The sequence below is a fragment of the Empidonax traillii genome, unplaced genomic scaffold, assembly GCF_003031625.1.
Source record: "Empidonax traillii isolate 1590-97213 ecotype Southwest subspecies unplaced genomic scaffold, ASM303162v1 scaffold413:size1348891, whole genome shotgun sequence".
NCBI lineage: Eukaryota > Metazoa > Chordata > Aves > Passeriformes > Tyrannidae > Empidonax > Empidonax traillii.
The window spans coordinates 1079260-1105793 of record NW_020955606.1 but is presented as its reverse complement, the minus strand read 5'-3'; the positions used below and the strand labels follow the sequence as shown (position 1 = coordinate 1105793).

Sequence of the window (26534 nt, the reverse complement as noted above, 5' to 3'; positions counted from 1 at the left end):
TGGGATCTGCCTTTGGGACTCAGCTGCCAGGAGCTGATGAGCCTTGTTCCTGCATCTCATGGGAGCATCCTCACCTGGTGCTTGTGCAGATACCCCCCCCCAGGGACCAATTTTCCCCCAGATTCCCCTGACATCACTGGGAGTTTATTTGCAAAGCCGAGCCTAAACAAATAACCCAGATATTTATTGCTGTGCCTAAGGTTGGGTTTTACAGCCCTGGCACCTGCCGAGTCGCTGCTGTTGTCGACAGAGGAAACCCCGACGTGGGATGGGAGGAGAAGGGGGACCCACCTCCTCACCTGAGGTATTTCCAAGAGCACTGTGGGGCTCCCAAGGGGCTCTGAGGGGGGTCTGGGTGTGCTAGGCCAGGGCTGGCACCTCTTGGCAGTGGAGCTGGCGCAGCCCTCGGCTGCAGACAGCACCAGGGCACCCCTGCCCACACTTGTCTCCCCTCGTCTGGCAGCAGACTGGTGGGACGTGCCCTCTCCTGCTGGAGTCTGCCCATCCCACCACTCTGCCAGCACATTCCCGCCTGCCTGCCGCCAGCACCGGGGCCTTGAGAAGCTTTTAGGAAGGTTCAGGAGTTTTGGGGAGGTTTTGGAAGCTTTAAGGTTCTTTCAGAGCTTTTAGGGCTCTTAGAAAATTGAAGGCGTTTTAGGAACTTTAGGGCTTTTTGGGAACTTTCTCGAGTTTCAGGAACTTTTAAGGGGTTTAAGAACTCCTAGGGCTTTTAGGCACTTTAAGCATATTTAGGAGCTTTTAGGGATTTAGGGACTAATGGGGCTTTTATGAATTTTCAGGGCTTTTAGGAACTTCAAGGGATTTTAGGATCTTTTAGGAACTTTTAAGGCTTTTAGGAGTTTTTAAGGGGTTTAGGTGCTTTTAGGAACTTTAAGCATATTTAGGAGATTTAAGGGGTTTAGGAGCTTTTAGGACTCTTAGGAAGTTTTAGAGTTTTTAGGAATTCCCCACCTCGAGCGATGAAGGCTTATCAAGCTGAGGGAGCGCCACCGCTGGCCTGTGCCCAAGGGCAAATATCCCTTGCAAGGGACAACACAAGGATTTCCTCCCTCTCTGTGCTCAGCCAGCGTCTCTGAAGGCACAGCATGGCCTGTCGACTTAGAGATAATCCCGACAACATCAACAAGTGCAGGCGTTGACCTAAAAATAACTCCTGATAACGTCAAGTGCGGACAAAAGGCTCTTTGTTCCATAAACAGCAGAAAAAAGTCCTTTTCTCGAGGGCACGAGGGGTCTGCACCTAATTCCCCTTTCCAGGAGAGCCTAATCCTGCGGGAGCCACTGCTAGGTTTAGCAGCGTTATTCCCGGGGAGGTGGATTTATGGCATTTCCCGAAGGAGCTGGTCGGGATGACCCGCAGTGGGAGGCTTGGCTCACAGTGATGGTCCCGCCTGCCATGAGCGTGTTTTTCAGAGCCGGCCCAGCTCCCCGAGGCGTGGGGACGGCCGGGCTTCAAAGGCGGCTGTGTTAGCCGTGGTCGGCCTCGTTAGCCACGGTCCGGCCACGTGAGCTGCTTCCCATGGGAGCCTCGTCCTGAGGGAGCTGGGGAAATTCAGGGCTCGGAGGTGGAAATTAAATCGAGCTGGGGGACGATGATAACGTGCAGGACGCCCCCTGTTCCAGGGATCCCAGCGCAGCCATGGCACCTCTGGTAACACAGTCTCTGTGTTGTGATGGATCAAGGTCCATCACCTTTTCTGCCGGAGAGGGAAGTAATTTCCACCCTTCCCCCTGCAGAAAGAAAAGTCTCATTCAAGCCATTGAAAAAAATATCTGCAAGAGCAACTATTTACACAGGGCACTTCCCGGAGCCCTCCCCGCCGCCCTCCTCCCTCCGCTCCCTGCGTCTCGGCTTTCTCCGGCCCGGCTGCTTCCCAGAGCACACAAAGGGCTGGATGCAGGCGCTGCTTAGCAGCAGCTTTGCTCACTCCCACAGCACCTATTGCTGCCTCCACACTTCCAGCCTCAGCTCCCACCGAGACCTGATGACCAGGCCCAGGGTACCCATCTCCAGCTTTGGGATACGTGTCAGGAGACTGGTGGTGGCATCCAGGCTCTATATCCACCTCCCAGCCCACCTGCTTTATGGGGTTCCATGGGGGAACCCTCCCCTGCACCCCCCACCTGGGGCCTGGGCTCCTTGCCCGGCTCCTTGCCTCCCTCGCTCCCTGCGGGGAGCGGGACAGGGGTCACCGGGACACTGTGTCCCGGCTGCTTTCCCATTAATTGTTATTTTTTAATCCCATTGGCAGCCAGGCGTGCAGCCGCCTGGCTCCGGCTCCTCCAGCTCCGGCCTGCCGCTGGATGCTCGCCAGCCAGCCCGCAGCTGAAGGGCGGCGGGACGCGGCACCCCCAGCCCTGCCCGGCCGAGGTCCCCCAGCCCATCGTGGTGCCGGTGCCTGCCGGGAGGGGTGAAGCAGCCCGGTTCTCCCAGCTCGGTTCTCCCAGCCCGGTTCTCCCAGCTCGGTTCTCCCAGCTCGGTTCTCCCAGCCCGGTTCTCCTAGCCCGGTTCTCCCAGCCCAGTTCTCCCAGCCCAGTGCTCCCAAGCTGAAACAAGCCGAGCCGAGCAGGTGCTGTGACCAAGGGCGGTGGTCTCACAGCCCCCACCCACAGCGACCTAGGAGGGTCTCGTCCGGGCTGGACTGCCAGGTGCTGAGCTGAGCTGAGCCGTGCAGAACCAAGCCGGGCTGAGCCGAACCGGGCAGGTGCCGTGACCGAGGGCGGTGACCCGCGGCCCCCGCGGAGAACTCGGGGGGGGTCTCGGAGGGGTCGGTGCGAAGCCACCAGTCCCAGGCCCGCCCCGCTGAGTCACCGCCCGTCGGGGGGAACGGGGCGGGGCCGCTGGTACGGGGGCACCGCGCTGAGCCGAGTGGGCTGCGAGGTGCCGAGGGGTGCTGAGCAGAGCCGAGCCGAGCCGTGCCAGCGGAGCCGAGCGGTGCCGTGAGGAGCCGAACCGGGCTGTGGGGAGCCGGGCGGTGCCGAGCCGAGCCCGCCTCGAGCCCAGGTATGGGGGGCAGCGGGGAGCGGCTGAGCCGGGGGAAGATCGAGGCGTTCCCGGTGTTCGCCGGGGGGGTCTCAGAGGTCGCGGTGAGGGGCGCTGGCCAGGCACGGCCGGGAGGGCACCGGCAGCGGAGGGGACGGTGCGGTGCTCCGGGCACGGGCAGAGCGGCGGGGGGCACCGCGGGGCAGGGGGTGAGCGGGGTGGGCGCCAGCTCTGAGCACGGCTTTGGGGGAACGGGGGCTCCGCGCTGCTGGCGGCACCGGGGTGCTCGGGCAGGGAGCAGCCTGAGTGGATGGAGCGGAGGGGTCTCCATGTGGGTGCAGCAGTGGCTGTGCTGCCTCCGGCTGGGCACGGCCCGGGGGGGTCTCTGCTCGTGGCCGAGGTGCTGCCAGTTATCTGTGAAACCAACCTCCATCCCTGCTTTGTGGGGCTCGCACTCGCCTGCCCCGTAGCCAGGCTGGATTCCGGGGCCGTGGAGCCACAAAACCCCCTGAGCTGTCCGGGACAGGCTGTTCCTGGCTGCTGCCGGCGGCACAACTGAGCCCCACGAAGCCCCGGCGTGTGGCCATTGCTTCCCACCCTATGGGAACCACTACCGCACCCCATTCTTTCCCCTCCTCCCTCCTGGCGGAGGGTGCAGCATCCCATAGGACCGCTGGCGTGCCTCGACAGGGTGAGCTCCCTTCCCTAAAATGCCTGTTGGGGGGATTCCTCCTGCAACATCCCAGCTTGCTGTTGCCGGTCCTGGCATGCTCCCGTGGGATAAGAGATAAGGGATGCTTGGGGTGATCCTTGCCCACTGCCCGAGCTGCCCCTCCAGAGGGACCAGCAAAACCCAGCGAGGCCAGCTGGAGAATTGAAATGAAGTCTCCTGGAATAACCTCCTGGCAGCAAGTCCGAATGGCTGTTGAGGAGGGAAGGCAGCCAAAGCTCGTTTCATGGTCTGAGGGCTGCAGTAACCCCCCCCAAGCTCTACCGCCAGCAGGGAGCCAGGAGTGCTTTGGAGATGGGAGGGCAAATCCTTTGAGCCCGACACTGCAGCCAGAGTGGGGTTTGCCGTGCCCCTTGCTGGGTTCGCAGCTCCCATGTGAATTAAGCCAAGGACTAAAAATGCTGCATACTTGGTTCCAGTCCAGCTTTTAATCCCACGGCCTGGGGGCTGCTATTCGTGGAGCAACAGGTTTACAAGCAACTGCATGTTGCCTGAATGGAGATCCCTGGGAATAGCCATTCCTGCACCTTGTGGTGGCACCCATGGGTGTTGCAGGGACAGTGTTGTGGGGTTTTCAGGCAGCAGGCTGGGTGACTCCCGGCGTGCCAGTGTCTGCATGGGACCAGCTGGGTGCAGCCTGTCAATGCCTGTTTTTCAGGAGGGCTCCAACTCGCCAACTCCTTTCCCATCAGCTCACCCGACAGCTGGGGTTTGGCAGGAATCCCGGGGGGCCCACGATCTCTTACCTGACTCCTTGGGTGCTGCAAACTTTGCCCTCACCAAGCTCCAGGATAGCTACTTTCTGTGCCAAATACCTGGGAGCTTGATAGGGGGTGGTCCTGAGCTGCTCTGCCCTGCCCTGCACCTCCTTTTCCCTGGCACCTGCGGCACAGGCAGGCAATGGGGACCTCGCTCACATGAAGGGGGACAAGACCCAGGAGGGGACGGGGTGTTTTGGAAGCCATTTAAAACCCAGGGGGCTGGTTTGGGTGAAGGGAAGGTAGAGCCTATGTGAAGGAGGAGACCAGAGGTTGCTCCAGAAGAAGGCTGAGTGGTGGGAGCGTGCCGGCAGGACAGCTGGCTGTACCCCTCGTGGCCAGCGAGGTGTCATGGGGTGCTGGGGCAGGACACCCTGCGCAGCTTCGGCCCCGTGTCACAGCAGCCCTCAGACCACCACATGTGTACCTGGTCCTTCGCAGAGCGTGTGTCACTGCGGCTGAAGCCGCAGGCTTTGCACACCACTGAGCTGGGTGCCGTGTTACCCTGCCATGGGAGGAAGCACTGGGTTAGTTTGCTGCGAAATTTGTGTTTATGGTGACTTTTAGGAAATGGAAACCTTTGAAAAATTTTGAATGTTAAGACCCAGCTTTAAGCAAATGCTCCGTCTCAAGAGCCCCAGGCACAGGCAGGCGCCTGTGCCAGCCTCCCATCGGTTCTCCCCACGTCTGTGTGGGAAGGGCCCGCCGCCAATGGCTGGCAAAGGACAGATCTGGCAGGGAGCTGTGCTGCTCCCATGGGAATCTTTATCAGGTCTAGTTTCATCCTGTTGGCAAGACTCATCTTGAAGGTGCTGGGTGTTCTGTGTAACACCGCAGGGAAAAGCCGAACTGCTGCACCCCATCCCGCGGCACGGGCTGGCACCACGGCACCGCCGCAGCTGCCCCTCGGCTCCTCGGGCACCAACAACCACGCCGGGTCAGCCCCTGCCACCCACCGGTGACGGGAATCACATGCCAATGCCATGAATAACTGGGGGGATGGCCCCTGCGGACACGCACCACTGGCCAAGGACAAGGGCACTTTGTGAAGCACCCAGATGACCGACAACGAGGCATCCCCTTTGCAGAGGGACCCCGATGGGGTCCCCCCCTCCTCAGACAGGTCCAACCCTAGGGCTCATTGTCCATGGTGGGCTGGTTGTGCAAAGCTGTTCTGCATCTCCCTGAGCCTGTCGTGGCTTGCCTCTCTGTGCCACAGTTTGCTCATCGTGTTCCCGAGTCCCCGCTGGGTAATAGGCTGAGGTGACGAACTGCAGGCTCATCTCGAGGAACAGAGCGTCATTTTCCTGACGGACCTGGAAGGAAAACAGATAAAAGCCCTGGATCTCCCCGTTTCCGGTGTTTGTTTGAGAAGTCAGAGCATCTTCCCTTCTCCTTGGAAAAAACGTCACATCCAAAGCCACGTGCCACCTCTGAAAGCTTAAATACCTACTGCCAAGTCATCCAGAGAGCAGTAAGGTAGTAGTAAACACCAAAGGGGTTTGATGGGTTTTTTAGTCTTTTCTTCCCCCCTATTTACCTACAGGTTTAGAGGCCTCAGTATAATTCCTTGGCTTTTCTTTCCAAGACTAGCATGTACTTTTAATGGTGATAGGAGGATACGACCTGGTGCCCAGGGCTGAGCCTCCCTCTGTGCTGGCAGTGAGGAAGCCTGCTCCAAGCTGGCTACATCATCTGCCATTTGTACATCATCCAGCTGATTCTGGGGCCAAACCAGGAATTTTGCCCACTGCCACATGGGAATGGGAAGATGACAAGGCAGGATTCACCCCTGACGTGATCCCTTGGTGCATCCGGCTACCTTTGCTACTGCTTATCACCAGCATGGATGGAAGCCGTTTTTTCCCGCTGCAAAACCATTTTCGGGGGATTTTCTCTCGCTATTGTTCAGCTCAGGAAACAGCATTTGGCGTCAGGTCGAGCAGGACCATATAGGGCTCCAAGGGGAAATACCAGCTCTCCCACCCACTTTCCCACAGGGATTTCTGGTCCCAGCTGAGTAACGGCTGAAAGGGGCTGATCCTCTCCTCCCGCCATCCCAAAACAATCCTAAAGATGCCAGCACGGTGGGATGGACTGAAGCCTCCCTGGGATTCAGCATTCCCCAGGGGATGCTTTCCTGGCATGCTGGCTCACTGACAGCACAACACAGTTGGCATTCATGTGCTGCTCTGTTGCTTTTTAGTGATCCAGGTGTTTTCCATCGCCAGTGGCATTTTGCCACCCCCGATCCGTGTTTTTTGGATATATGTGCATGATTCCCAAGTGTGTGGCAAAGCACTGGGGTGCCAGCCCCTTCCAAGTCCATTTACTGCTGCCAGGTCGTGTCTGTGCCATGCCCTCCAAGCCCACACTGGGGAACCTCGTTAGCATCACTCAGTTGCAGCCATGGCAGCAGGTTAATTAACAACCCGAAGCCCCCATCTGCTGGTGATGAACTGCTGCAAGAAGCAGATGGGGAGGGACAGGGAGTGGGCTGTACACTGGATATGCCCTGGATCTGTGCTGGCTGGAGAAACTTCCAGACAAAGCCTGTGCTGGTGGGGGAGAAAGCTGCCAATGAGTTTTCACACGAGTGATTTTCTCCCAGCCCTCCCATCTGACGACCCCTGGGCACCTGGGAGAGCTCAGGAGCCTTTGCAGGTGATGCTGGTTGGGGCCCCAGCACCCACTCAAACAATAGAGGACTCCACCCCTTGGTGGGTTCTGAGAGGACGTTTGAGAGGGGTACAGGAGCGGGGTGCAGCAGTGACAGACAGAATGTCAGCTGCACTTTGGGCACTGGTGAGCGTTTGGCTGGGCCAGCTGGGCCAGAAGCCCCCCACTGATGGCTGTCCCACCCTGAGGGGCAGGGTCCATCCCATTGTTGAGGCGACAGCAGGGCGAGGACGAGGTGACACCGCTTGGTACATCCCAGCAGTGCTGGAGATGGAGTCTGTGGCCTGGGGCAGGCGAAAAGTGCGATGAGAAAGGCTGTGGGTGCAAGGACTGTAGCTGGGTGAGTGCAGGGGTGTGGCAGCACCCAAGGGTGCTCAGTGCTGGCCCGGGTGTAGGTCACATAAGGACAAAGAAAAGGGTGGTGGGGCAGAGTGCTGGGTGAAGGGATGGGCAGAGGGGTTGCAGAGGATGTAGCCCATGAGGGGCAGAAGGAATTTGGGCAGCCATGGTTGCTGTGTTGGCATCACCAGGATGTGCCTGGGAGAGCCTGGTTTAGCCAGGCTGAAATGATGGATCGGTCTGCAACGTGCCTGGCTCCTCAGTTAATCTGCAGGAGCTGAAAGCACATGAGAAAATACTGGCAAACTAGGAAACCACAGTTTCCTTCTGTTCCTATCGCTCGTGATAAGAAGGCAACGCCTGAACCGAGATGTGGAGCAGTGAGGGGAAGAGGGAACCCCTCCCATGCGGGATCGTTGTCCTGTGCTGGGGTGGTGGGGCACCCTCTCTGTGCCAAGAGCTCGGGAGCTTCCTGCCATCCTTCCAACCCTCAGCCAGGTGGGATGCCTGGTGCTCCTGGCTCCTCCTGGTGGCAGAGGCAGCACGGAGCTGGCCGTGGCACCGGTTGATGTCCCACCCGCACAGCCTTTGCTCTCCAGGGCATGGGGGATACCCAAATACTCATGTCGCCCCTCTCTTTTGTACCCTTCCAGGCTCTGCTGTCACCTTGAAGGCCAAGCCAAAGCAGAAAGCTGCCCGGGATGAAGGTCTTCCTTTTGCTCCTTCTCTCCCCCCTCCAAGGTAGGCTGCCCCAGCTGTGTCCTGCCTTGGGATGGTGAGCTGGGTTTGGGCTGCTGGAAGTAACTGGCAACCCCAAAAAAACAGCTGAGGGGCATCAAGGGGCATTTGCAGCTGTGGCTTCCACAGAGGTAAAACATGTCACGGGCTGATAAGCCTCTGATGGGTCTCTTGGGCAGGATGTGTCCTTTCCAGGGAAAGGAGATGATCTCCATCCTTCCCTTCTGGGGATGGAGAGGTCCTCTGTCAGAGTGAGTGGTGGCACATGGGGGAGGGTGCCCCTGAAAGACAGGAGGTCCTGTTGCCCACGGGGCCCTGGCAGATCCTCACAGCGTGGCTGTGACATCGGGGAGGTGGCTGATGTCGTGCAGCCGGTCCAGGACAGGCTTGGGATGACTGGGGTGGAGAACCTGGAGTGCCACATGCAGTGTTTGCTGGGGGTGGCTGAAGCAAAGTCTCTGTGTGCCTGTGTAACACAGGGGTGGGAGCCAGTGGCCACAAGGAAGAGGATTTCCACTTCTGCGGGGACCGAAACCAGACCCAGAGCAGCTCCGTCATTTACGAGCACGGCCCTGCCACCATCTCCATCGAGAACACGGCCCAGGCACTGACAATAAGGAGGCCCTTTTTGCCAAACAGGAGAAACTCTTACTACAAGTACAGCTTGCCCCCTACCTTGGGCAGGTACCGCTTCTGTGTCTACTGGTTCCAGGCCAACAGGACCCTGCGGTTGGTGTATGGGAAGCAGAGCATCCTCCTGGGTGGGGACCCATCCAGCAGCATCACCAAGGGACAGGAGAGTCAGAAGACTGAGAGAACCAGCATGGTCATCTTCAATGTGTCCTACATCTCAAAGGATGGGAAGAACACCTCCCTCGATGCTAGCGCTGAATACTTCTTCCCTGGTAAAGGCAATTCAATGCTATTTTAAGGAAATGAAAGGTTTGTTTCATCTCCAGCCCATTCTGTAGCCATCAGCAGAGCATTGCTGGTGTCCCAGCGTATGGTTTAGCCTGGTGATGTGAAGACAGCTGAAGGGTGATGGAAGGGGATGTAGGTTTGCTCGAAGCAGCCCAAAGATAGGCCTGGTTCCTGGGATCCCTAAAGATGGAGGTGGAGATTTTCAGAAGTGCTTTGCTCCCTAAAATCCTGAGAAACTGTGGTCCTTGCAGTGGCCCCTCAGGGTTCTGTCTCCACCACCCCAGTCCCAGTGGACTCGGTGGGAACCAAACTGTAGGTGGCAGGAAAGCTCTCTGGGTTTGGGTTGCCATCAGCTTCCCCAGCTTGGGGCCAGCTTGAAGCCGCATCTGCTTTCTGCTGCCCTCAGGTCGGTTTGGGGCACGAGGAAGCCATTCCTGCTGATGCATTTCACGGCATTTCCTTTCCATCAGCCTCTCCAGAGAGCATGCCTGTCTGGGAGCAAGATGTGGAGGAGCAGCTCAGTGCCCTGGACAGCCTCATTGCCCAGCCCCCGGCACCAGCCCCGGGAGCCACGGAGCAGCAGACGCTCCGGCGGTGAGTTCCCGGCTCACATCATTCCTGCTGCTGCCAGCACGTGTCCACTGCACCCTGCTCACTGCACCCCTTCCCTGACAGCAAACTCGGGGAGCTGGAGAGGACCCTGGCCAAGGTGGAGCTCGAAGGGCAGAACCAGACCTTCGGGAAGGCCACGGTGCATGTGACTGTCCTGAGGGTCCAGCCCACTGAGGATCCTCAGCACCTGGCCTTTGCTTCCCAGAGAGAGGTGGGTCCTGGAAAGCTTGCCCTGGTGCTCATGGCCAGTTGCTTCACCTCCCAAACTCCCTCCTGACGAGTCTTTCCTTGCAGGAGGGTGGAGAGGTCCACGGGTTCACAGTGGACCTGCCAAGCAGCCTGTTCATGATGGTGAAGGACAGGGAGGAGGTGGCGGAGCACAGGGTGCTCCTCATGGACATCAACAACCAAACCATGTTCCAGGTAATGCCCACACACATGGCATGGTGGAGTGTCTGGTGGTAAAGGGAAACTTGATGTGGAAAGAGTCCTGGGACCTCCTTCCTGGGGACTTTCACACCCAGCAGCTTTCCCTTCCCACACTGCCACTGCCTCCCCTTTTTCTCCAACAGGATGAAAACAGCAGCCACGTCCTGGGTGACAAGGTAGTCAGCATCTCCCTGGTGGACACAGTGGTAGCCAACCTCTCTGACCCAGTGGTCCTCACTTTCTTCCATGACCAGTTGCCGGTAGGTGGGGGCACAGCTTCGTTGAATCTGATCCCTCCAGGAGTGGAGGGGCAAGGAGGGCTCAGGCCCTGCCAGCCTAGAGAGTGGTCACAATCCAGCAGGTCCATGCCCTTGGCCTGCCTGTGCAGGGTCTGCTGTGTCTTTTAGGGCCTCGCTGTGTGCACTGGGGGTGGCACTGCCTCTACCTGCCCAGGAAATGCTGCATGGCAGATGTCCCACCTCCATCACAGTGTCCAAGGCTGGGAAACACTCTCAGTTAACAATCCTTTCACTCATTCATGGCCCTGTGAGGTGCCTGCTCAAAGCTGAACCCCTTTCTTGGAAAAGGGGACCTGGAAGGAGGTATCTGCTCCATCAGCTGTCTGGAGCCTTCTCATATCATAGGGGTTGTTCTTTCTCCTGAGATCATCTTGCCTCCTGCCCCATGTTCTCCCCTATCAGATGTGCTGGGTGGGCAACAAACCCACAACTGCACCCTGACCAGGGCCTGTGGTTTTGTCATTGCAGAGGAACATGACCCCACTGTGTGTCTTCTGGCAGGAGGACATCACTGGTGAGTGCCCCTGCCCTTGGGTGTGAAGCCAGGTGCTGCCTTTGCCCCTTTTGGAAGGTACTACAGCCCTGCTGGTAGGAGTGAAGGTTGCTCTGCACCTCCCTTCCTTGCTCCAGCTCCATAAACCATTCCCACAGGGTTGATGTCAGGTTTTTCCCTCCACAGCTAACCTAAGTGCTTTCCCCTTCCCTAGGAATGGGTTCTGGTGCTGAGTGGGGTAGTGGGCTATCCGAATACGTGTGCGTGGCCTGGGACGAGCTGGGACCCCTCGCTCTTGTCCTGCCTCTTTCCTTGCCCTAAAGATCCATGAACCCGAGGCAGATGTTCCTGCTGCTCACCAGACACTCTCCCTTTCTCTTGTGCAGCCAGTTCTGGGAGCTGGGACAGCTATGGCTGTGCCACAGTGACAGGGAGCAGCCAGACCGAGTGCAGGTGCAACCACCTCACCTACTTTGCCGTGCTGATGGTGGGTAGCACCTTCCCACAGCTCTCCACGTTGTTCCCCCTGGCTTTTCTTCCTCACCATCTCTCATTCCTCCTTCTCCTCAGGTATCCTCCCCAGAGATCACCCATGTGCACAGGCACTACCTGAGCATCATAACCTACATCGGCTGCCTGATCTCAGCTTTGGCCTCCATTTGCACCATCGTCTTCCTCTACTTCAGGTACAGTCTGATGGTTCACCCCACGCTCCCTGTCTGTGTCCTGTCCCTTGCCATGAACCCCTGGCAGGGCACAAGCTCTCCAAGTGCAGTTGGTGGCCTGGCTAGAAGCATGAGGAAGGAGCCAGGCTTGAAGAAAGCAGAGTTCTCCTCTCCAGAAACCACTCCCTTGGTCAGGCCTCCTGCAGGGTGCTCGGGAACACCTCTCCTTTCAGTGATTTTGGAAAATCTGCTTGGTTGTTGTTATGGATCCAGCAAGCAGAAGCCTGCAAGGATCTTTTCAAGGACCCATGAGGAAGCTGTGGGGTGCTGTGGGGCACCGAGGGCCAGGCCAGGCGTGGTGGTGAGGTCTGCTCCCTCCTGTTCTCCAGAAGCAAACAGCGAGACCAGATCACGAGCATGCACATCCACATGAACCTGCTGGGCGCCATCTTCCTGCTGGATATGACCTTCCTCATCTCCGAGCACTTGGCCTCCAGCGGCAGCGAGGCGATCTGCAGAGCTGGGGGGCTCTTTCTGCACTTCTCCCTCCTGAGCTGCCTCACCTGGATGGGCATCGAGGGCTACAACCTCTACCGGCTCGTGATCGAAGTGTTCAACGCCTACCATGACCACTTCCTCCTCAAGCTCTGCCTGGTGGGCTGGGGTGAGCACGGGGCAGGCAGGGACGGCCCGAGGGCACAGGGTGGAGGGGCACTGGGGAATGGGATGCCTGGATGGGGATGGAGACGAAGCTGTGCAGGAGCAGATGTCTGGAAGCAGAGGGGTGGAGAAGGAGACTCAATGGCTGAGAGCAGAAGCTGGTGCTAGAGCAAGGGTGGGTCACCCTAGGGGCCACCCAGCAAGGGAGACATGTGAGAGCCACCACTTGGGGTCCTTAAATAGTAATGGGATCCTCTCTTTCTGAAAGGAACATCCACGACAGCCCAGATTGATGGGCTGGAGGCAGGAAGCACCCACACATCTCTGCCATGCTTTGGGCAGGGAGCTGTGGTAGGAAGATCTCATGACCTTTTGGGGGCTAAAGTTCCACGTCCCTGGTGGACCCCTGGTTGGGGTCAGCACAGCAAAGCCCACTCCCAGGCCAGGGCTTAAGCCAGGCATCTTTGTTTCCTGCTCTGTCCTCGGTGCCCTGTTGGGGGAGAGGATGTTGGTTTGTACTCTACACGGGGAGAAAGGGGAAGCAAATCCTCCCAGAAGGTCCAAAAGCCAGGGACTAGGGCAGCCACTTCACTCTGTTCTTGCCACCCAGGATTCCCCTTCCTCTGTGTGATGCTGATCTTCCTGGCCAACTGGACCAACTACGGCCCCTTCTCCGTCCCGGTCTATGAGTCCATTGGTGGCAAATCCACCAACGCAACCATGTAAGTCGTGGGAAATGGGTTGCCTGGTTTCTGGTCAGAGGTAAAGTCAGCTGGCTGAACCTTCAGCGTGTCCTGCAGACTCTCCTTGGCCCCCTTTGTGGCCTTTCTGGGGCTCTGTGCCAGGGTGTGGTGGGGCAGCGGTTTGGTACCACACCTTCGTGCTCCCTCCAGCCCCTCCCAGCTCATGTCCCTGTGTGGTGACACAGTGTAACCCTCTGCCCTTTCTCCTCCCTCCAGCTGCTGGATCACCAGCCCCCTGATCCATAACATCGTGAACCTGGGTTTCTTCAGCCTGGTGTTCCTCTTCAACTCGGTCATGCTGGGGGCCATGGTCCGGGAGATCCTCCGGCAGAACAAGAAAGGCCACAAGCTCAAGCATGTCCTGGCCCTCTTGGGGCTGAGCATCCTGCTGGGCATTCCCTGGGCACTGATCTTCTTCTCCTTCACCTCTGGCGTCTTCTGCCTTGTCTCCCTCTACATCTTCACCATCATCAACTCCCTCCAAGGTGAGCCTGGGACACTGGGGCTTTCATGGGGTGTGAGAGGAGCTCTGGCAGGCCGGCTGGCTCGCCCTCAGCTGCTGTCGGTGCCTCGTGGGTGCTCACCCACCCTTCCTCTCCCCTCTCACAGGCTTCCTCATCTTCCTCTGGTACTGGACTATGGTGCTGCAGGCGAGGAAGTCCCCTGACTCGCAGTGCAGCTCTGACAGTGTCAAGCTGCAGCCCAACAGCAGCCACATCGGCTGAGCCCCGCTGTGGCCGTGCCATGCCGGGGCTCCCTGCGCCGAGGACGGCCACGGGAAGGACTGGCTCCATCTGCTTTGCTACTGTACCCACCCCATAGGGCTGTGAGGAGCCCAGGGACCTGCAGCGGGACCAGCCGCCCCTCTCCTCTGCCAGCCCCCTCCCCAGTTTTCCCACCCACCGCATCCTGACTGGCTTGGCACCTTTGGGGCAGAAAGGAGGGAGGGAATATTTGCCTGGGCAGTGGGGGCTGCAAAAAGTGGAAGGGGCAGGGTCCCCAGTGCCTCCAGGCATCCTCTACCATGCCCTGAGAGCAGGGGTGATGGTGGGAAAGGTCCTGTCTTCAGCCCTTGCTGGTGGTCAGCGTGAGGGTCCTTCCCCAGGGAAGATAGAATGACTCTGCCCCCGCCACACCCTCTGGCAGCTGGAATAATCTATTTTTGTTATTTTGTTGAATATCTATTTTTGGATGGTGTAGGAGTTTAGTGAGCATGCCTGCACACCAGACTCGTGCCCATTAAAGTTGTTCCTCTCAGAGTGTGGCTTGCTGGGGTCTCTGCTGGGTGCATTGGTGGGCTCTCCAGTGGGATCTATCCCTCAGATGGGGTTGTCCCATCCCCAAGGCTCAGCAATTTCAGCCTGTAGGATCCTTCTGAGCTGGGACAGGTGATTTTGCTCCTGGCAGAGCACTGCCTGCCTGGTGCCATAGGGGTTGGGGTGAGGGAGGGAGATGCCAATGGCTTTGGGAATTCAGGGACCATCAGTACCCAGCAGAAAGGGAGGCTGGTGGAGGACAGAGATCCAAAGAGGGAGACTTCACAGGAAGGGAGTTGCCTCCCTTAGTGGCTGTGGGGCCAGGCAGAACTTGGCTGCACTACTTGCAGCACCACATCCCCTGTTCCCCCATTTCCCCTTCCAGAGGGGGCTCTGGCTGCAGCTCATCCCCCTCCAGCCGGCTTCCAGCACCCACCTGGGATGGGGACACCTTCCCAGGAAGGGGATGCTTCATCCCAGCAGCTTGTGGTGATGCCCAGTTTAGGAGGGGAAGGCTCCAGCATGTCACTGTGCTGGTGGGGGCCACTGACCCCTTGGCAGGACTGGGGAGAGAAAGGGAAAGCGAAAAGCCCCACGTCGGTGAGCAGAAGGAGCCAAGAGGGAAACGCTGCAGCTCTGACAGCTGTCACCGTTGCTGTGAGCCGGGGTAGGAGCCTTGTGAGCCTTGCTAGCCCACAGGAAGGCGTGAGGGGTTCTCAGAAAGGAAATGAAGACACGGCCCATTGCCTCAGGAGTGGCTGCAAGCGCAGCCTGGGGAGGAGCTGAGCTGCTGGGACGAGGGGACCTGGGTGAGGTGGGACAGCCAGGGGTGGTCAGGAGACCCCACAAAGCAGCATGAACCTGTTCCTGGGCACCATCCTGCTGTTCCTGATGCTGCCTGGTGAGTGGTGGGTGAGGGAGGGATAGACATCCTCGATGTGGGAGTGCCATGGGCTTAGGGGGAAGGTTTCCCGCGGGAAAGTGTTCACCCAAAGACCACAGTGGGGTGTTTCACCCTGAAAAGTGGATGGGCCAGAAGGATCATCCCTGCTGAGATGTGCAGAACTGGCAGAGGCAAGTGGAGTTGGGGTGGGGGTTGCTGCTGGGGCATTTTTTTTAAAATCTGGAACCAGAAGCCCAGGGTCTCCTCTGCAAGCCCTCCTGGGGGGGGTTGGACACAGTGGCTTTGTCCTCACCAGCCCCGATGGCTGTCCGGGTGTTTTTGAAGCCCATGAAACTGCAGAGCTGTTCCTCTCAAACCTGGTAGCCGCCAGATTCTTCTGCCTCCCCTCCCCTAGTGGGCAAGGGGAGGACTGACCCTGGATTTTGGGCTTTTCCCTCCATTTCTTAACGGACTCCTCTTCCAGTTGTTACCAGGGGAAAGGAGCGCTGTTCTGGTGAGTGGTGGCCCCCCTCCCTACCCTCGGCCCAGCGTCCACCCAACGCCGTGGTTGCCTGGTGCTCACCCTGCTGCCACCCTCCCCAGCTCTGGGTCGGGGTGACGAATCCTTCTCGTGCTGCAACGTGACGGTGGAGCCGGGGAAACGGGACGGCGGGTTTCGCATCCTCCGGCTGCCGCGGCGCTGCCCGGAGCTGGGCCGCTCTCACAGCTCCGCTTGTGCCTGCCTGCGGGATCGCTGGTTCAGGTAGCAGCAGGGCTGGCCGTGGCAGGGTCTGGGGGCTCAGCCCCTTGCATCCACCAGTCCCACCCCACAGCCCCCTCCTCCCTGTCCTGCAGGGTGGCGCAGGGGCTGCACAGTCAGCTGGTCGGGCTCAAGAAGCTGCTCCTCAATGTCAGCAGGGCTGTCGCCCGTGATGTTCTCATCACCTTTTCCCCCACGGCGGTGAGATGTGTGCCCTTCCCTCTCCCTCGCTTGGAAGGTCGCACGCTTTCCAGGTGTCCCTCTTCCAAGCACCCACCCTGGGGTGTGGTGTGCCCTGCTGTGCTCTTCCTCCACCCTGTTCTGGGGTTGCATCACGGACCCACGTCAACTTTAACATCCCTTGGCGAGGAGTCGTGAGAAATGGTGCCTGGGAGGAAAGAGCCCTCCCTGAGAGCCGTCCCAGCACGCAGGGGTGGTCAGGGGGAGAGCAAGGTAGGAAAGGAGGAGGAATGTGTGTGACCTTGGGCCTCCTGCCCACCCACAGGCTCTCCCAGCTCTGGATGTCCCACACGCGGGTTGAGGACCTTGTGGGTCCCACTCCCACCTCTGCCTCCATAGCTGCTGGGGATGAGTTTCTCTCCTTCTGCCCTCAGGGCTCCTGCTGATGTTTCTGAGCAAACCCACCCAGGCGGGGCTGAATTTGGCTGAATTTGGAGCGAGGCTGGTGGGTCCCAAGCAGAGAAGTGACCTGCCAGCAACAACCTCTCCCTGTCCTTCTCCCCCGCAGGGCCCCAGCATGCTGAACACCACAGAGGAGAGGAAGGCAGGAAAAATCCGTCTCCCCAGGGAGATATTTCGGTCTCTGAGTAGCCAGGTAGTGCATGTGGTGGTGACGGTCCTCAACATCCAGCAGCTTGGCATGTTCAAGGTATGAGCTGGCATTGCTGGCATCCTTTATGCTGCCACCTGCGCTCGCTACACACCAGCTGGGCTCAGGCAATGTTCCCCCCATGCAGGAGGTCAACCAGGCAGGACAGGTCCTGGACAACACCGTGGTGGGCATCACAGTGGGGAACACCAGCATCTCCGGGCTGCGGGACCCCGTGCAGCTCACCTTCACCCACAGCCAGCTGTCCCCTGTAAGCCAGCCCTGCCCACCCTCCATCCCTTCTCCAGTGCCCCTCACTGTGGCACCAGCTGATGCCGCTGTCCCTCTTGGCAGGGCGTCACCCCGAAGTGCGTCTTCTGGGATCCCAGCAAAGGTGCAGTACCCGGCGGGGCCGGGCACAGGGGCTGTGCCTGGAGCTCTCCGTGGTCACTCCTTGCCCCTTGCAGGGCAGGTAGGAGGCTGGCGCAGCAGTGGATGTGTCACACAGCCTGGGGACAAGAAGACAGTCTGCTCCTGTGACCACCTCACCTTCTTCACCCTCCTCCTGGTGATGATCCCACTCCCCACAGCTCCTGCTCATGCCCTGACAGTGCTGCCTGCCCATTTTGATGTTCCCTCTGGTGTCATGAGCAGCCATACAAGGATAGTTGTAGCTTTTTCCAGGCAAGCCCAGGTCCCAAATACAAGCCCAGCCCCAGATCAGGAGGGCAGCAGCAGGTTAGCAGAGCAGGACAGCCTGAAAAATGCCCCAGCCTAATGTAGGCTCTGGAGTAGCAAGGTTTGATGTCCCATATCCTGGTGAAGTCTCCCAGGAGGGTGGTCAAGGTGGTCCATTTCTCCCACTCCTCACCCCACCTTGGGGAGCATCTCCTCTGAGCCACCACTGCCTTTCTCCCCCCAAAGACCTTTTGCTGTCCAGACTGAGGATGTTTATGGGGTCTCTGCAGCAGCCCACCATGTTTATCAGCCCTGTGGCTCTGGTAGCTGCAGCTGGGTTTTCTAGGCTGGTCTGGGGCCTGTCTAACCCAACACGTGCATGTTTGGCAGAACCCAGCTCTGGACAACTCCACAGCACAAGCCTTGATGGCTGTTGCCACCGCTGGCTGTGGGGTAGCCATGGCTTTTTCCATCTTCACCATCGCCTTCTGCATCTTCGTGAGGTAGGATGTGCCAGCAGCTCCATGGGGACTTGTCAAGCTGTGAGAGATGTGGGGCCATTCTGGTGCCTCTACTTGGACCTGCTGTGGTGCAGCAGGAGGCCCTGCTCACCCGTGACCTCTTCCTTTCCTGGTCCCTCTGGGAACACTCAGGTGCAGGTTCAGGTTTGACGAGACCCGCCGCATCAACCTGGGGCTGCACGTGAACCTCGTGGGCAGCCTGTTCCTCCTCAACCTGGCCTTCCTGCTCAACAGTGGGCTCTCTGGGAGGACCCAGCCAGCAACCTGTAAGGTCCTGGGAGGGCTCACCCACTACTGCCTGCTCTGCTGCTTCACCTGGACGGCGCTGGAGGGCTGTCAGCTCTACCTCCTCTTCATCAAGGTCCTTGGTGTCTACATCCACCACTACCTGGCGAAGCTGTGCCTGCTTGGCTGGGGTGAGCACCACCAGCCTGGGGGAGAGGGGGGCAGTAAGAGGTTTAGATTGGATATTAAGGAAAATTTCTGCATTGAAAGGGTGGTCAGGTACTGGAACAGGCTGCCCTGGGCAATGGTGGAGTCACCATCCCTGGAAGCGTTCAAAAGATGCGTGGATGTGGCTCTTGGGGACATGCTTTGGTGGTGAACGTGCTAGAATAACGGTTGTGCTCGATGATCTTAGAGGTCCTTTCCAACCTAAACAATTCTGTGATTCTGTGTGTCTCCCTTCTTCCAGGTTTGCCCGTTCTCGTGGTGGGAGTGGCAGGAGTCATCGGCTCCTACGGAGAGTACAGCATCCACACCACGGACCACCAGGTCATAGCCCACCTGTGCGTGCCCCACTGCCCACAGGGCTTGGGTGGCCCTTTGGCACGAGGAGTGGTAGCCCAGTCCTTCTGGGAGTGCAGCAGTCAGGGATTGCACCCCCCCCAGCTTGGCTTTACGCCGTGCTTCTGCTTCCTCAATTGCGGTTACGACACATCAGCCACCCCCACCACCACCTCTCATGCTGAGCTTCCTTGGTCGTGCCTGCAGCCCTCCAGGTCATGGAGGGATGTCCAAGGTCCACCTGGAGCTCCCCCAGGATCCCTCCCAGCTGGGCAACACGAGAGCAGTGGATATGCACCACTAGCCCCTTGCTTCATCCTGGCCTTGGAATTTTCCCCCCCAGCACAAGGGTGTCCCTGCATCCCTGAAACATCCCCCCATGGAGGCTCCCAGGAGTGCTTCTGGGGCTTGCAGGGCCACTGGAGGTTCTCTCTTTTCAGGTGCTGGATCACTTCCGAACACCTCCTGCTCCACTACATCACCAACTGCGGCTACTTCAGCCTCATCTTCCTCTTCAACATGGCTCTCTTTGGGGTGGTGACCAAGAAGAGCTGCAGCTTGCAGGGCACAGGGGTGGTGCAGGGAGGCCGCAAGCCCTGGAAGGTGGCCCTAGTGGCAGTGGGGCTCTTCTGCCTGCTGGGAGCTACCTGGGCCCTGGCATTCCTCACCCACGGCATCTCCTCTGCGCCCGTGCTCTACCTCTTCACCATCCTCAACTCCCTCCAAGGTCAGTGCCGCCTCTGAGCAGTGAGAGTAGTTTTCCTCCAAGAAAGTAATTCCTCAGCAGAGAATTAGGGACATTTGGCATGTCCCAGCCAAATGGTGCACTTGGAGTATGGGGAGGGCAGGAGTGAGCTGGGGGAATCCCCTGGAAGAAGCAGGGCAGTGCTGTCAGCATCCTGGCAAATCTTTCTCACTGTATCCTGCAGCTGCTGAGTATTTATATTCCTTTCCCTGCAGGAATCTTCATATTCATCTGGCTGGTCATCCTCTACTACCCAAAGACAAAGGAGACCACTGGCTCCCTGTCCCACATCATCAGACATGACAAAAACACCACAGTCTCCCAGGAGTAGCTCCTGGCTGGACCTCTCTTCCTGCCTGTGTGTGCATCTGCTGAGAGCAATCTTTGATCCTGGCAGATGCAGCTTCCCCACGGAGGGAGGGATCAGTTTGCCACACCTGAGTTTACCCTTCAGTGGGCATGATCCACCTCAGCAGGGCTCTTTACTTTGGCCCTGCCATTCCTTGGGAGAGGAGCTCCAGAGATGACCCTTCTGCTGAAGTCCCTCCAGGCTGAAGTTCCATGGTCTTGAAGTGCCCCAATCTCATCCCCCAAAGGGCTACTGAAGGGATGAGGAGGGAGCCTATGAACCTCCCACCTTCAGCTGTGATGGACCATCCCCTCTCTTCACTAGACATGGCCTTTGGTGCTGAACCAGCCCAGCAATGGGTTTCCTGCTGCTGGAGGGAATGACTTGCTCCACACATGGCAGGTTCAGGTCTGGGAACCAGCAAAAAAAAAAAAAAAAAGAGAAATCCCATGAGGTTCTTTGCAATACATCTCCTGCTCTCTGGCAGATATCTGCTGGATGTCTTTCCTGCAAACCATCTGCCAGGGCCAGCAATGATTTCTGCATGGATACTGTGCTGCAGCTGGAAGCTCACACACAGCCACCTCGCAGGGCCACTGCTTGTCTTCTCCTGATCCACGTTTCAGCATTAAATCCCTGCCAGCTCTCTGAGCACTGTGGATTTAGTCTTTGATACCTTCAATATTGTTTGTTATTTGCTTTATATTAGGGATGTATCAAATGGCAGAAACCTTGCTGGCAATTTGTCATGGATGAGGGGAGAAATCAGTGTGGATAAATACACACACACACACACACATGGATGTGCATTCACAGAGCAATCTTTTCTCTGCTAACACTACATCTGTGTCCCACAGAACCACACAAAGACCAGCTTTGGTGGGCAAGTATCTGATGTTGGAATACCTCCATCACCCCATGCACCAGGGTGACTCTCTGGGGAAGAGGAACACGGGAAGAACCCTTCCAGCCCTGGGTACATGCTTTGAGTTTAGAGAGGGTGGCCCCGGTGGGGATGAGAAGGTCCTAAGGATGCTACAGGGAGCAGAAACACTCTGACGTGCCTCAACCTTCAAGCACTGTTTGTGTCCAACTATCACTTCCTTCCCCCAAAAAAAAGACACAGGCAAGAGGCTCTCTGCTGCCGTCACGTTTATTTGGAAACAGCCGTTTCCTAACCTGTTCTCCGCCCCACACTGATGGCTGCCCCTGCCACGGTGAGCACACCAAGCACACACAGCAGGACGAGGGCCCCGGGGAGCCACGGGCTGGGTCCTGCCAAAGAGGAGAGAGACTCGTGACATATCTGGGTCCCCCGAGTGCCGCATCTCCCGGCTGGGGACAGATTTGGGGGGGGAAGTCACCTCCTGTGAGGGGCAGGAGCCACTGGAGCTGGGGGTCCTGGGGGCACTAATAGGAATCAGTCACCCCAAATGGCCTCCACCCACCCTTGCTGCCCAAGGGTTCCATCTAGCTCAGTATTTATGCCTGGTCTGAGCTCTGCTGTAGGTGTCCTTGCCCTCAACCCTGATCTTGGACCGCTGCTTGGATCTCCTGGATTGATCTCAGTGCTCAGGAGGAGCTGCCTCGCTGTGCTGATGATGCAGAGCCTTCCCTATCTGGGGTGCTGCACCAACAGCCTTCTGCCTTAGGGTCCCTTCCTGCCCAGCTCCCCTGCTCATCCCAACCTATGCCTGGCATGGAGCCACTCACACAGAACTCTGTGCTGCTTTGGCTTTGGACTTTGCCGTGCATGGCCATGACACCTGAAAGACTCCAGGCCTCTGTGCAGGGCAGTGATTTTAGCAGCCCTTTTTAGCAACCTGGCACTGCCTAGACAACTGCAAGGGTCTGGGAGCTGCTCCTCTCCTCCCCAGAAGGACCTAAGTACCTGCCAGGTCCTGTTGGTCAGTGCTGGAATGATGGGTCTCTGCTTCCAAGGAAGGAGCAGCCAGCAGGTGGATGGGCCCATAGGAGACAATCTTATTGTAGTCATCCACCAATGCCCGCTTGTTCTTCCAGTGCCTTGGGCATTGCTGTCAACAGAGCCAAGGGAAGAGTGATGGAACCAGAGGACAGGGGAAAAGCCTACTCAAAGGGCAATGTTCATCCTGGAGGTCTCCTGCTGGCAGAGGCCCCGTTGGAGCTGCAGCCTGGGAGCAGTCAGGACCCCAGAGCATGAGAGGCACCAGGTCCTAAAGGACTTTAGCTCATTCCTCCCCAAATCCTGGCATCAAATTCTCCTCCTGCAAACACCCAATAGCCAGAGGGAAGAGGGAAAGGGGCTCTCCTTTGGGTTCAAGCCCTTGTACCTTTGGTTCAGGGCACTGGGGTGAGCTCCTGGTGTTTATTGTGTGAGGCATCCAGAACCAGAACAGAGCCCCTTTTGCAAAGAGCATTCCTTCTCCAGCACCATGCCTGGCCAGGGGATGGTGCAAAACAGAGAGGGCTCACCTTGGCACAGGGCTCTGGACTGTTGGGGAGACAGAGCCGGACACGGCAGTGCAGGAACACCTCGGGATAACCAGCAAACCGGAACATCTGGAAGCTGAACTTGGCGGTGCTGCTCTCCCCAATGGCGTTCAGATAGGTCACTGTCTCGTCGTGGGGACACCTGGGACATGACAGCTGGGTCAGTGAGTGCCAAATGAGGGGGAGCATCCCAGCCTGGAACACAGGCTTTGACTCCCTAGCTGGCCAGGAGCAACACTAGAAGGAAGGCAGCACTGCTGGCAGCACAGCAGGGTCAGGAGAGGGGGCTCAGTTCAGAGCTTTTCGGGGGCTCGTCTGTGGGGCTGTTCTGCCTGTTTGATGATGGTGTCCACCACAGGTTCCACCTATGAGCAACAGTGTTGTCATTGCTCATTGCTCCCGTCCTTAGCAGCCAGGAAAGGGATGTGACTGTGCTCGTGGTGCAAGGAGACCGGGTGTGCTGGGGGCCCTCCACTCACCCCTGCTCAATGAGCTTGTGCCTCACGCTCTGGAAGGGATCCGCGCTTGGGGTGGCCCAGCAGTCCAAAACACTCAGCAGGAAGTACTTGAGCTGGTGCTGTCCTTCTATCTTCAGCAGGACATAGAGTGTGTCCGTGAGGGGGACGGCCACGGTCGGCAGGTGATAAGGCTGGAGGTAGGAGGGGGACTTGTACAGTTTCATGCTGACGTTGAAGTGTCCTTCTCTGACCACGGACTGCACCAGCCTGGGAACAGCGACGAAGAGAAGAGAGGAGAGCAGAGGATGAGGGCTCCCTAACCTGCACCTCCACAGGACCCTGGTGAGGGCCTCTTCTAGTCCCCACCCTTCATGTTTTGGATAGTTGGTTTCAAGCAGTGAGGACAGGAGAAAGGCAGATTGTGTGTGCCCCCACTTTGGCTCCGCCCCAGGCCCAAACCTTGTGTTGAAAAAACACGTTGGGAAGAAAAAGGGAGGCCAAGATGCCAGACTAAGGTGCCTGGCACTGCTCTCAGGGCTCCCTAGGGGCTCCCCAGGGCCTTTGCAGATCACCTCATTGACAGCATCTACTTTTCTGCGAGCTCGAAGGCACCATGTCAGCAGCAAGGAGAAACAGAACCACTCACCTGTCAACAGCAGTGAGAGCGAAGGGCAGCCTCACCACCTGTTCGTAGGCATAGATGCAGGAGAAATGCACTTCCAGCTGAAAACTCCGGGAGATCATGGCCCCGTGGGCTTCCTGCTCCGACTCAATGACGTTGGAGTAGGAGACATGGGAGCTGTTTTTCTGGAATGGCACAGAAATCCAGTGTCCAGTGACTAAATCCATACAGAGAGATCCAAGCTCCAGCTCAGAAGGTGAAACTCAGCTGCAGCTGCTCCAGGCCTGGATATCTGCTGGGGTTTTAGCTCAAGCTTTGTGTTTGGGGGCTACTGGGAGACACCACCAGAGAAGGCAGGAGTCAACATAACGAGCATGGGTGAGGGCTCTTCTGCAAAACGCAGAGATGGAGCACCAGTTCCTCTGCACCCTTCCTGATCCATGAAGCAAGTGAGGGACCAAGGGGTCAGGGCTGCAGGGCTCAGAGGATGTGGCCAGAAAGCTGAGGGCTGTTATCAGCTAGTAAAGCACAAACTGAGAATTCCATGCTCTGCTAAATCAGGCAAAATGTGCTGCCAGCAGCAGTTTGGCAGAGGCAGCAGAGGCTTCTGACATGCCCAGGGAAGCCTTTCAAAGGGAATAAGAACTTTACAACACCCGGATATAAAAGGAAAAGCCTTTGAGGCTTTCTCTTTGCTGTCCCCACTCAGCATTTCTTGCTTCTCTCATGGCTTTGGAGCTATGCAGAAAGGCTCTGCTGGATCCTTACCTCGATTATTGACCCACAGGCAGTGTGGTTTTCACCAGTGAGGGTGGCTGAAAAAAACAGCTCACCCTCTTCTTCCTTTTCTGAGACCTTGCATGCCTGGTTCTTCAAGTGGACGAGCTCCCGTGGGATTTTCAAGAGTTCAAACACCTCCTTCCTCACCATCATCTTCATATGCTCCTCCTCACAGGCCAACTTCAGTACCACATCTGGGGGAAAAAGCCATCTGCAATAGCAATAAGGAAGAGGCCTGAAGGAGCCCTACATGAGCTGGGGATGGCACAGTCCCACTGAGCTCAGCAGACCCCCATCCCAGGCTTGGTGGAAGCTGCTGGTAGGGCTCTTCAATGACACTGGGCAGAAGACAGGCCTTTGGGAACATGCAGAAGTTAATGTGGGTCTGGTATTTTTTAAGAGCTGCTCAAGTCCATGGCTGCCACTACTCCGAACAGGCACAGTCCTTAAGCTCAAGACATAAAGGCAGATGTTGGGGGTCTGGCCCCTTCCGAGGGCTGTCCACAGAATCCCCACAGTCTGCCAAGGGCACCAGGCAGGGACAGCAACCCTCTCCTTCAGAGGAAGGAGCTGTGCCAGAATGTGTGTGGTTGTTCTGAGATGGTGAGGCAGCTGTGCCCTGCAGCATGTCCTGCTGCCCTGGCACAGCTACACCACGGCACAGCCAAAGAATTAAGGAATTAAAGCTTTGGGGGAAGAAGAAAACGCCCTGTGACTTGGCCTTGTACCAACATGTAGTCGAGGACACGGCTGTGGTGGTGGGGAATGCACCTGAACCAGGAGGTGGGATGTTCTCCTGGAGTGGAGAGCAGTGGTAATACCAGTGCACTGTGCCCATCACCCTTCCCTCTGGTGCCCCTGGACAGACTAGGGAGGGCTCACCAGCATTCCCAGCCCTACCTTGGCAGAATTCCCCTTTGAAGCCTGGTTTGCAGCTGCAAACTGGTCTGTCCCCCATCACCTGGCAGCGCCCCTGGTGCTGGCACGGGTTTGACAGGCAGACATCTGGGCTCCTCTTGCGATGGAGGGCAACCCGTGGCCTCAGGCCATGTGTGCTCACCAGCTCACCTGCAGCAAAGGAAAGGCAAGTGAGCTGAAATGCAGCAAGAACATTGCCCTGATGAGAGATGTGAGCGTGAACTCGTCCCACCACAGGTGAGTATTTTTCTGTATTACCCATCCATGACCCAGCAGGGACAGAGTACAGGGAATCTCACCCTTATTGCCTTCACAGCCAGCCAGGCAGAGCCAAGAGAACAGCAACAAACATCTCACAGTCCTCTCCTGGAAAAACAAGCAGGCTCTGGAGAACTCGGGTTTGTACCCTGCTGGTTGGAGATGTTTGCAGTCATTCAGAAAGACTGAACCCTCAAGCATGGATGCAATAATATCCGTACTGTATTTCTTAGGCTTGATGGCACAAAGTAGTTTCCTACCCCTTCAGGCTAACACAAGGGTCAAATGCTGTTCTGAATTTAGGTAGTGACTCCAGAAAGAGGGGGTGGAAAAGCAGCCCTTGGACCTGCAGGGATGTGCTGACAGTGATAAAGCCACATTTCAGCGAGAACAGCCACTGAGTAAAACTGCAGAGCTGAGGCATCAATCTGGGCTCCCCAAAGAGGAAAGGAGTTTTCCTATTCCCACCACAGCTCTTTTGAAAAGTTAGGATTTTGAAAAGGATCCTCACTTTTCCAGTAAACCATATCCATCATAGGGAGTCAATAGGATTAAAAAAAAACCCAAAAAACAAAACCTTGAACACAACTAAAATTAGTGACAAAAAGACACAGATTAAGTCATCTCCTCTCTCGGTACAGATAATGGGAAACTCCTGGAACGGCCCTGGACATCGGATACTCCTTATCAGAGAAGTGGATGTGAGTCAGCCAGGGCTGATGGCTGGGCAGCGCTCTGTCTGAGAGCAGGGCAAAGCCAATGCCAAAAGCCCCACTGTGGTCCAGCAGCGCACACCCCTCCACCGACCCTGAGCGGCTGTGACTGCTGGACAGCTGGGCAAGGAGGATTTTTTTCCCTGCTCCAGTCCTGAGAGATCCCACCACCCCGATTTCATCCCACTTACCATCTCCAGGCCACGCTCTGCTCCTCCACCCTCCGCTGCCCCGAGGCCACTCTGTGCTCCCTGCTTTATATTGCCCTCTGGCAGCTCATCCCTCTCCCCCACGCAAACACCAAACACGCTGCCTCTGCGATTGCACAAGAGCCAGCTGAGCATCCTTCAGGGCCGGGGAGGAGAGGACTCTGTGAAAGTCCATCCTCTGGTATGGATGGCCCTTCCAGTGAGCCACTGACTCATTTCACAGCCCC

At 57.6% G+C, this 26534-nt stretch overlaps 3 protein-coding genes across 3 annotated transcripts; 2 read left to right on the top strand and 1 right to left on the bottom strand.

Annotated features, from left to right (window-relative positions):
- Nucleotides 1–2768: 2768 nt before the first annotated feature.
- On the top strand, nucleotides 2769–14056 carry LOC114062495 (adhesion G-protein coupled receptor G1-like). The gene is made up of 14 exons (XM_027893959.1): nucleotides 2769–3025; nucleotides 8164–8251; nucleotides 8728–9153; nucleotides 9640–9763; nucleotides 9845–9992; nucleotides 10076–10204; nucleotides 10354–10470; nucleotides 10978–11027; nucleotides 11393–11489; nucleotides 11573–11688; nucleotides 12057–12331; nucleotides 12938–13049; nucleotides 13287–13555; nucleotides 13680–14056. The coding sequence occupies exons 2-14, from the start codon at nucleotides 8212–8214 to the stop codon at nucleotides 13793–13795; spliced, it is 2019 nt and encodes a 672-aa protein (XP_027749760.1). The 5' UTR covers nucleotides 2769–3025; nucleotides 8164–8211; the 3' UTR covers nucleotides 13796–14056.
- A 792-nt stretch (nucleotides 14057–14848) lies between these two features.
- Nucleotides 14849–20239, top strand: ADGRG3 (adhesion G protein-coupled receptor G3). Its single transcript, XM_027893965.1, is given in 13 exon segments — nucleotides 14849–15227; nucleotides 15694–15723; nucleotides 15813–15972; nucleotides 16065–16170; nucleotides 16718–16858; nucleotides 16947–17069; nucleotides 17153–17192; nucleotides 17266–17366; nucleotides 17867–17979; nucleotides 18130–18413; nucleotides 18692–18785; nucleotides 19224–19510; nucleotides 19744–20239. Coding segments are annotated over 13 exon segments (1974 nt in total). The 3' UTR covers nucleotides 19860–20239.
- A 790-nt stretch (nucleotides 20240–21029) lies between these two features.
- Nucleotides 21030–26328, bottom strand: LOC114062497 (uromodulin-like). The gene is made up of 9 exons (XM_027893963.1): nucleotides 26290–26328; nucleotides 25427–25493; nucleotides 25110–25277; nucleotides 24198–24403; nucleotides 23454–23614; nucleotides 22829–23074; nucleotides 22332–22491; nucleotides 21769–21913; nucleotides 21030–21152 (listed from the first exon to the last, which is right to left on the bottom strand). The coding sequence occupies exons 1-9, from the start codon at nucleotides 26290–26292 to the stop codon at nucleotides 21052–21054; spliced, it is 1257 nt and encodes a 418-aa protein (XP_027749764.1). The 5' UTR covers nucleotides 26293–26328; the 3' UTR covers nucleotides 21030–21051.
- Nucleotides 26329–26534: the final 206 nt, after the last annotated feature.